Source organism: Eulemur rufifrons, chromosome 8 (assembly GCF_041146395.1).
Source record: "Eulemur rufifrons isolate Redbay chromosome 8, OSU_ERuf_1, whole genome shotgun sequence".
Classification (NCBI taxonomy): domain Eukaryota; kingdom Metazoa; phylum Chordata; class Mammalia; order Primates; family Lemuridae; genus Eulemur; species Eulemur rufifrons.
Window position 1 is genome coordinate 3,006,671 of NC_090990.1, and position 9,705 is coordinate 3,016,375.

The 9,705-nt window shown below is 54.2% G+C and overlaps 1 protein-coding gene across 1 annotated transcript; it reads left to right on the plus strand.

Moving 5' to 3' along the window:
- Window positions 1-1,759: 1,759 nt before the first annotated feature.
- PHF13 (PHD finger protein 13) lies at window positions 1,760-9,391 on the plus strand. The gene is made up of 4 exons (XM_069477293.1): window positions 1,760-2,081; window positions 4,506-4,607; window positions 5,845-6,379; window positions 6,860-9,391. Exons 1-4 carry the CDS (start codon window positions 2,043-2,045, stop codon window positions 7,084-7,086), a joined length of 903 nt encoding a protein of 300 aa, XP_069333394.1. The 5' UTR covers window positions 1,760-2,042; the 3' UTR covers window positions 7,087-9,391.
- The last annotated feature ends 314 nt before the right edge of the window (window positions 9,392-9,705 follow it).

The window sequence follows — 9,705 nt, forward strand, 5'->3', positions numbered from 1 at the left end:
TTGGTATTTACATTCTTAAACTACCAATAGCATAATAGCCTTCTTAGCTCTTTTTTATTCAGGTACAACAAGTTGCTCCTGGTGAATCTGACCCTGGGTAGCACTGGCTAACCTCAGGATATTTGCTCTGGCCACAGAGATCAGGGAACATTCCAAATCCGTGGCTATATCATTTGAATTTGACAATTCTGTAAGAAATTGTTAATATAATATTGACAGGCCAAGTCCAAAATGTCTGTTTTTCTCTTAGGAATTTATCTGTTTTACCTCGTAAAGCACCTCAATTTATCACCTCGGGGGAGCCCTCCAATGGGCTTCAATATTGTAGAAATAATACAAGAACCACATAACGGTAAACTACCATTTATTAAGCCAGGCCCTAACTAAAAATTTTGTAGTTTAGGAAACTGAACCTCAGAGAAACATTTCTAAGATGAACTCCGTTAACCACTCTAAATGTTTTCATCAGAATTATCTTAACCACTGAAATAGTAATAGCCAGCTAATGTAGCATTCTGTCAAATAACCTCATCATTCCAGTAAGTCCAAGGGTCTGTTTTCTGATTTAAATAAAAAAATTTGTCACTCCCCTTTAACAGTTTGTCTTTGAAGCTACCAAATACGTTGTTGAATCATCTGCATTTTGTATATACATTTTTTCCTTTCAAATGGCTATTAAAAATGTTAAAGAACACCAGGCAGCCTTTTGGTAATTTCATCAGGGGAGTCAACTAAGTATTCAGAGTCAACCTTCAACATATGAAGTTGGAAAATACTTGGTGGTCTGGCATTTAAACACTGCCAGTGGTCAATTAAGTATCAATAAACAAGGTGAATGTAAATGTCGATACCAAATATCGCATACCATGTTTTCACCTCACCCTCCACCGTTGTAATCCTATGAAGAATATTTTCAGGATGTAAAGTGAGAAAACGGGCCGGAGGGGAGGGTGTTCCCAAGGTCAAGCGAAGGCTAAAACAATGAATTTAAGGCAAACATCTTTCAGACATTGACAACGCTGGTATCGAGTTGTTTTTTTTTTTAATGCACTAACCCGGCACCCAAAAGCGAATCCAGGAGATACCACGAGAGAGAGCCTCGTCCAACCCCAGGCCTGCGGGGATCGGCCGGCTGTCCGCGGACACCCGCAGCCGGCAGCAGCCGACCAGGACACCCGCAGCGGCGGAAACAAACTCGCTCCGCCCAGCCCAGGCGACGTCAACGCCCCGCCCCGGCCCCCCACTCCCGCCCGGCCCCGGGGACCCCCCGCCCCACAAAGGGGCGCAAACCCCAGGCGCCAGAGGAGAAAGAGGAGGCGCTAGCTGCCGCCGCCGCCCTTCGCGACCCAGGCCGTCAGCCCCGCCCCCGCCGCCCCGGCCAACCCCGCCGGCGGAGACCCAGGCGCGACCGCCCGCGCCGCCCCTCCCCCCAGCGGCCAGGCCGGCGCGAGCCCCCACTCCACCCCACCCCACCCACGCTAGAGCGGCCTCGAGCCCGGAGGACACCGCCCCCGCACACCGGCCGCCGCCGCGCGGAGCCCCATGGGAGCTGGAGTCTTCATGGTAGCCTTTGTGCGCCGCTCTGGCGAGGCCGCGACTACGGCCCCCACAATGCTCTGCGTCCGGCTCGCGCCACGCCCCCGCGACCCCCGCCTTCCAGACGCCACCGGACTACATTTCCCGACAGCCCTCGCGGCTCTCCCGCCCTCCCTCCCGAGACACGAGCCGAACTGGGCGTCAGGTCGGGGAGCCGGTCGGGTTCCCGCTCGCCGCCGCCGCCGCCCCCCGCAGCGACTCTCCCGCCTCTCCCGCCGCGCCGGCCGTGGGAGCTGCGTCGCCCACTCTGCTCGGCTGTGGAGCCGCTAGTCCGCGAGCACAGAGCCCGGGACGCGACACGCCGAGCCCCTCATCACCTTCGGCCGGGGCGACCCCTCCCCGGTCCGCCCTCGCCTTACGCAGCCGCCGGAGCCCCCAGCCCAGAGCGGCGCCGCGGCCGCATCCCGGCTCCTGCACTCCCGCAGCCGTCGCCCCCCGCCCGGAACATGGACTCCGACTCCTGCGCCGCCGCCTTCCACCCGGAGGTGAGTGAGAGCTGCGTCCGGATCGCCCCCGACCACCTCAGCCGTGATCCTGCGCTCCCCGGGAATCCGGACCCCTAGTCTCCCCGAGTGCCGCCTTCCCGCTCCCCCAGCTTTCCCTCGTCGCCCCCCGGGAGCCCCACCCCCGCCCCCTGCTCGGGCCCGCGCCTGGTCCTCCCCGCTGGCCCTCGCCTCGGTGTCCCTTTCCCGGACGTCCGCGTCCTCCCGCGCCCTTTCCTCAGGGCCGCTGCGCCCACTTCTCTCCCCCGGGACGCTCCTCTCCGGCCTCGGGTAGCCCCGGGACCTGTCGGCGCCCCCAGCCCCTCCCCGCCGGCCTGCTTACTCCGTCCCCGCACGGGGACGCCGTCCAAGCCGCCACCGGCTTCGCGCTCCCGCTTCTCTCGGAGGAGTTCCCCTCCCCCCCCGGGGGCTCGCGGCCCCCCTCAGACCGGACTCGGCTCGGCGCAGCCCCCGCTGCTCCCCTAATCCCCCGGGCCCGGCGGCCCGCGGCCCGCGCCCCGCCCCCTGACTCCGCGCGAGGCTCGATCGGTCCCCGCCGCCCCCAGTCCTCGGGGGCCCGCGTCCTTAGGGGTCCCCACCCCTTCCAGAGACTCGGGCCTGGTCGCCCCCCAACCCCCAACCATCCCCGGGCGAGCTCGCCTCTCCCTGCGGGGCCCCCGCCCCCCGGCCCCCCGGCCCCCCGGCCCCCGCCCGCGGGCTCTGTTCGCTCCGCCCCGACTACTCACTCCCCCTCCTTCCGGGGATCGGCCCTCGGTACTCCCGGCCGTTCCCCCGCGGCGGCCCCGCGCGGTCCCCTCCCCCCGCGGAGGCTTGCCAGGCTTTCGGGTGCGGGTCCGGCAACCGCGGGCGGGGGGGGGGGAGGGGAGGCGGCGCCGGGCTCTGGCGCATCTCGTTGCGCCTCGGGGGCTTCGCGGAGCCGCCCCGGGACCCCCAAATTCTGCCTGGCGCCCCCTCCTACATCCCTGCGGGATGGGCCCCGCACCTTCCGGGGCCGAGTGCCGGCGGGGGGCGGCTTCCGCAGGAGCGCGGGGAGGGGGCCGCACCGCCATCTGCTTTCTCTGAAGGCGGCCTGGCGGGCGGGGTGGGGGCGGCGCGGCCCCCACAGCAGACCCCCGCGCCGTGTCCCCGCCCGCTGGGCTGGAGGGCGACGCCGCCTTCCGCTGTGTGTCCCGGCTCCCAACCCACTTCTGCACGGTCCCCGCCGAAATAAAAGTTCTCCCCGGAGTTTGAGCACCGCGGCTTCGGCCCTCCCACCGCGGCCGGCCAGCGTTTCCCGGGCCGGGGGCCGGATCTCGCACATGCGGGAAACGCCGGGCACCGCGCTGCGTTTGCCTCAGCTGACTGAGCGGCCTTCGGGGTCCGAGGGGATCGAGAGTATGTGGTTTGCCAGAACCAAGTTGAGAAAATTCTTTTAAAAAGTAGATTCTGGAATAAAACCTGTGGGCCACACGCCTGTACCTCCGGGCTCTCCCCGGGGACGGGAGGGCCCAGGTGCCCTGCTCTTGCATTTCCCCGCTGGCTTGCACCTAGCAGCGCCTTGGGCCCCAGGCTCTGGAAAGATTAGCTGAGCATCTAGGTAGGGATGGGGAGTGTGCGGAGTGATAAAAGTGCTTAAAGGAAATCTTCGTAAACTTGCTGGTCGAATAAACAGTAATAAAGCACAGCTGTTTTGCCTGGAATCAAATAAGGGCTCTTTTCCCCATTGTAGGCTCCTAGGAGAAAAATCCCTTCTTATTATGGGTGTTCCCGACTTACGAACAGAAATTTCTAGTATTGCATCTTAAATGTGCAGCTAAGCCTGGCAGGAATTCTTCTGGTTTACTCTCTGAGTTAGGAAACGTTGGGGTGCACCCCGACTGTTGGAGGAGCGGAGGGGACGCTCAGGCCACCCTGGCTGGGCGGGGGTCAATTGAGATTTAGCTTCGGGGTCCCTCCCAGGTCCTAAGGAGGATTAATCTTCTGAGAAACCTGACAGATAAGGAGTAGTTGATTTTTGAAATCGCTTAAAATACTTTACCTACAGCTGCAGCAAGCGTTCATATTCAAAATGGAAAAATCTAGCAAAAAAACTAGTTATTAGAGCTCCTGATAGGCCTGCAGAGACTAACAGATAAGGTCAGAAAATGCCACATGAGCGCTAAGAAATAGACTTTTGTACCAGCTTTTATCTCCCAGCCAGTTTCCCAACATTCTTGGCATAAAAATCTTAATACTCCTTTTTCAGCTTTCTGAAAATGGTGTTATTTCTTGACCTGAACTTACTTTATCTTGTTTCTAGACTGTCTGTAAATCTAACAGAATTTTTTGAGTGGTTGACGATAAAAGCTCCAGCTTGCTTTGTTTTGTTTCTGTGATTCCACCCAAGTGTCTCCTTCAAACATACTGTCTTTTCTCCCCTGGTAACAGGAATACTCCCCTAGTTACAAGAGGCGCAGGACTGTGGAGGACTTCAACAAATTCTGCACCTTTGTCTTGGCCTATGCTGGATACATCCCTTATCCGAAGGAGGTAATCTTCTGAGTGCTGGAGACCTTTCTTGCCGGGCAGTCAGGCTGGGCGCCTGAACGGACAGTGGGGCTGAGGATGTGGAAGGTGTTGGTTGGGAGGACCTCAGGCAGTGGTCCGGCAGAACTGTTTCTTGGGAACAGGCCAGCCAGGGAATTGGTTCCTAAAACTGCAATAAAAAGTGCAGGCTTGTCTAGAAATGGCTTGGTAAACTTTCAAAGTTTATTTGTAAATATTGTGTTTGATATCTGCTTGCTCTTATTAATGGCCAATAATTGCTGAGTGTTTGCTATGGCCAGACACTGTTCTTGGCCCTTATATTGCTATGAGGTAGGGACTATTTTTTATCCCCAGCTTAAAGATGAGGACACTGAGGTGCAGTGAGGGAACTGCCTGGCTCTAGGTCACCAGTTAATTAGTGGTAGAGGTTAGGGTTCAAGGAGATATGTGGACACGGGGTGCACACCCTGCCTCTCTGGCAGCCTCCTGGTTGCTGTGAGGACCACACACCGGAGCCTTCAGGGACTCGTGGTTAGAAGCCAGGCAGGAGAAGAGGTTTCCATTTTCCCTGCTGAGAGAGGGCAGACTGGGCAGAGCCGGTGTGGGGCCCCAGCGTCAGAGAACTTGTTGATACTGGATTAAGCTAAAAGTAAAAGAATCCAGAATTTCTAGGATTCCAAATCCCAGCACTGGTTTATTATTTCCACTTGCCACACGGTGGATAACGCTTGCCTCGTACCAAGCTGCGTTCTACTATTTGAGGATAATGTGCTCGAATGATCTGAAGGAGCCATAGAGTTCAGCTCACTGCTTTGGGGCAGTAATTATCTACTTTGATTTTACAATATTTTTGGATGTCTCCAGTTTTTTAAAAGTGTCAGGAAATTCTCAAAGCTAATTTAAATTCAGTTAATTAAAAAAATGTATCTCTTGGGAAGGCAAACGGAAGGAGAGATTTTACAATGAGGGAGAGGTAAGAGGACGTGAGAGGGCGTCTGTCGTGTCTTTTCCACAGATGCCTGTTGAATGTCGGCTGATTTCCTGGCTGAGGGTTCAGCAAAGGAAGGTGTTTTCGCCTTTCGTGGCATTATATTAAACTAGTAATGATGCTGCTGTTTCTCTGAGAACTGAGCAGCCCAGGGCTGTGCGAACACATGGCTGGAGGCTCGCCCTGGCTGGGGGAGGGCCGGGGGCTGGTCTCAATAATCAGAACCCGCCACCTCTACCTCCATCCTTGTAGGAACTCCCTTTGAGGAGCAGCCCCAGCCCTGCCAACAGCACCTCTGGCACCATCGACAGTGACAGCTGGGACGCTGGTTTCACCGACATTGCGTCCTCCGTGCCCTTGCCAGTCTCTGACCGCTGCTTTAGCCACCTGCAGCCCACTCTCTTGCAGCGAGCCAAGCCTAGCAACTTCCTGCTGGACAGAAAGAAGACGGACAAGCTGAAGAAGAAGAAGAAGAGGAAGCGAAGGGATAGCGACGTGCCCGAGAAGGACGGGTACAGGGGTGGCTTGCTGAAGCTGGACACTGCTGATCCGTACGGGGAGACCCCCACGAGTCCCACCTTGCAGGATATTCCCCAGGCCCCCAGCGACCGCTGCTCAGGCTGGGACTCCGACACACCCTCGAGTGGATCTTGTGCCACGGTGTCACCTGATCAGGTCAAAGAAATAAAAACTGAAGGCAAACGGACTATCGTCCGGCAGGGAAAGCAGGTGGTGTTCCGAGACGAGGACAGCACTGGCAATGATGAGGACATAATGGTAGACTCGGGTAAGTGTCCCTGAAGGACCCACTTGTTGGCTGGTGGTTAGAGAGAGGTTATTTTAAGTGGTCATCTCTCTGGGGCAGAGGATCGGGTCCTTTCCGTGGATTGTGACAGCAGAGTGCCCCCCATCTCCAGGGAGGAGGAAAGTGCAGGAGGGTGGGTGTGTACCGAGGGGCTCAGGAAGGGGTCGACGCTGCTAGAGAGAGCCGAGACCTCGAGACAAACCTCACAATAAATACAAAAACCATGTGGCCCATAAGTAAGCGTCTCCTGGGTAATAGCTGGTCGCCCCACACTTCAGTGCCTTTTGTGCATTTTCTGCGTTTTTCAGAGAGAAGTATCATCTTTAAGTGACGTTGAAAGCATTTTTGTTAGGAGTAACAGGTCTCTTCGACACTCAGCTGCTCTCCTTGTTGGATGCGCAGCTTCCTGGTGGAGAGGAGCTGAAAGTTATCTTCCATCCTCACGTGTTTCTTTCCTTCCAGATGATGATTCCTGGGACCTTGTCACCTGCTTCTGCATGAAGCCGTTTGCGGGCCGCCCCATGATTGAGTGTAATGAGTGTCACACCTGGATTCACCTGTCCTGTGCAAAAATCCGGAAATCCAACGTTCCAGAAGTGTTTGTCTGCCAAAAGTGCCGGGACTCCAAGTTTGACATCCGCCGCTCCAACCGCTCCCGCATGGGCTCCCGGAAGCTGTTTCTGGACTGACTGCTGGTGGGCGAGGAGGCTGCCGCCAGGAATCGAAGGGACGGTGGGCTTTTTGGCCCCTCTCTTAGTTGAGCACAGAACTCTCCGCTCTGGTGCGGGCAGATCCCTGCCATTCAGGTGCCTAAGCAAAAGGACAGGCTGTCCAAGGTAGAAACTGTACATAGTGACGAATAAAATCTTCGTTGGCCAAAGCTGCTGCCAGAGCTGTGTTCTCTGCAGTGGAGGTGGACTACACACCCAAGTGCAGTGGGTTTGGTTCAGCTGAAAATGAGGGTACATGGTAGTTGTGAGTTTTTGCTATCATTGTTAACAAGTTCCTGCCGACTGGAACACGTGCTAGCTGTTATTCCTGCTTCCACTGTGTTGGGGAGAGGAGTTGTTCGGTTTCCCCGGCCTGTTAATGAACAGCCATATGTGTAAGTTTTTTCTTGTGTGTTAAGTCTTTTACCACAAGTGTCTGTACAGCACCCATCAGAGCTGCCCTAGTGGCCTGTCATCCGCTGGAGCCCTCTGGCCTCACTCTGAGAGGAGCCATGCGGTGGCAGGCTAGCTCGTGGTTCTTAGGTTTCCTTCTGTTTGTTAAAAGGGACAGTGTGGCCGCTTCTCTGTGGAAAGGGGGTTGGTTGGTGGGTTGAGGTGGCCTGTGTTCATAACTCAGTTTCCTGTTTTGCACGATGTAAAAAAAACCTGTCTTTTTGCACGATACAGCCAAAAGTACTGGCCGATTCCTTGCTGAGTGCCCTTTCTCCAGGTGGTGTGTGAGGTGTTGGGGTGAGGCCTAGGCTAGCGGGTTCCAAGTGTGGGGGCATTTAGGTTCATTCCTCGTCTCTTCCCCTCACCTTACTCTGGTAGAATCATAAAGGACAGGCAATTACTGGGACCCAAATGGTGTTCCTCTGAATTATGGGTAAAGGAAGAGTGGGAAGGAGGCCTCTCCTATGCGTGGGTCTTAGTATGCCCTTTACACAGGCTGGCCTGCTGGTTCCACAGGGCAAGGTTGGGACTTGAGTCCTTTTTTTCGTTTATGTTGGTGAGTGAGTGATAGGGTAACAGAGGCCTTCAGGAATATACCATTGAACTGTGCGGAGCTCCTTAGATCTCCACTAGCATCCTGAACTGGGGAGGCCCCTGTGAGGGCCAGCTCTGGGGAAACCAGGGAGTTTGCACCAGAAGCCCCTGCAGAACTCTGTCCAAGGGCAGTATACCCCGGGACACTGGTGGTTCTGGGGCTGGGAGGAGAGGAGGGCTTCAGCTTTCTCCAAAATTGATATTGCTCTTTAGCAGTTCAAGTTCTTGTTCTCAGACATGTTTTGTAAATTGATGAGTATGTTTTCATAAGCATTGTTTCTCGTAAGGCATGGAAAGGGAAGAATGCCCAAGTTAGTCATGTTTATTTGCAGCAGGATGGGCCTGTGGGATCCCTGCCAGGGGCTTCCCCTTCATGTGGCACCTTTGTGCGGGGCCAACAGGCACACTTTCCACGTTCTCACTGAAGGAACAAGGGGTTTGAACCATAATTTGGCTATTCAGAGCCCATGTTTTGTCCTAGTATCTTTCACAGTTGTCCAGTCAACTGTCTTATTTTTTAAAAAATACTCTGTTGCTTGTATTAACATACAGATAGAGAGAAAGTTTCTGAAACCCAGTTTATTGTGAAGCTCCCCAAGGGAGATGTTCTGTAGAGAAAATAGTAAGCTGGTTTAGAAACAACCTTCTCTCCAGACAGTTATCTGGCTCTGACTAGGGCAGACATCCAGGACAAGGCGGAGAGGAATTTGCCAAAGATCTGCCCCGTGACAATGCCTGTCCAGTGTCTTCACCATGACAATAACCAAAGTTTCAAAGTGTTTTTCTTCTTTTTTAAAAAACTCCACAAGATTTTTAAAGTGCATGTGAAGAATGTGACCGATTTTAGAGTGGACCTGCCAACCTGGCAATTGTTACATGTGCTGAAGGTTTGATGCCTCTGGAATGCATCTGATACTCATCGCCATTTCTGTTTCCTTGATTGCATTTTTGTTCTTTTAACAGATCTATCCCTGTGGGTGGTGTCTTAAAAAGTCAGACACCTTGGTTTTTGTGTTAGATTGAACTGGGCAGCTGCAATCAGTTTCTATATGCAAATTAGGCATGACCCATCCAGGGGCTCCTGGTTGGTGGCTAATGAAGGGAGGGAGAGATGTTACCCCCAAAGTAGGCCCCTCCCATGGGCTTTGGCCAGGCCAGACACTTAACATCGTTTACATGGTTCTGTGTAATTTTAAAGTTTATGTGTATAAAGCGAAGCTGTTTCTGTGAAACTGTATATTTTGTAAATAAATATATTGCTACTTTGAGGTTCATGTCTAGCTTCAGGTGCTTGTGTTCTGCGCTGAAGGACAATTGTGTTTCTCCTCCCCTCATCACCTTCCTAAACTATGATCACCTGAGGACTCTGGGAAGTTAAAAAGTCTGAGTTTGTGTTTAGCAAACTGAATAATGCCCAGGGCTCTTAAAATACTTTTCTAGTGAATTCTTCAGAAACAAACTATAGTATGAGTAGACATGAATAGCTTTCAGTTTCTTTGTCAAATTCTGGATTAGCTGCTTAAACCCTGGCGAATGGTGCGCCTGCTTTGT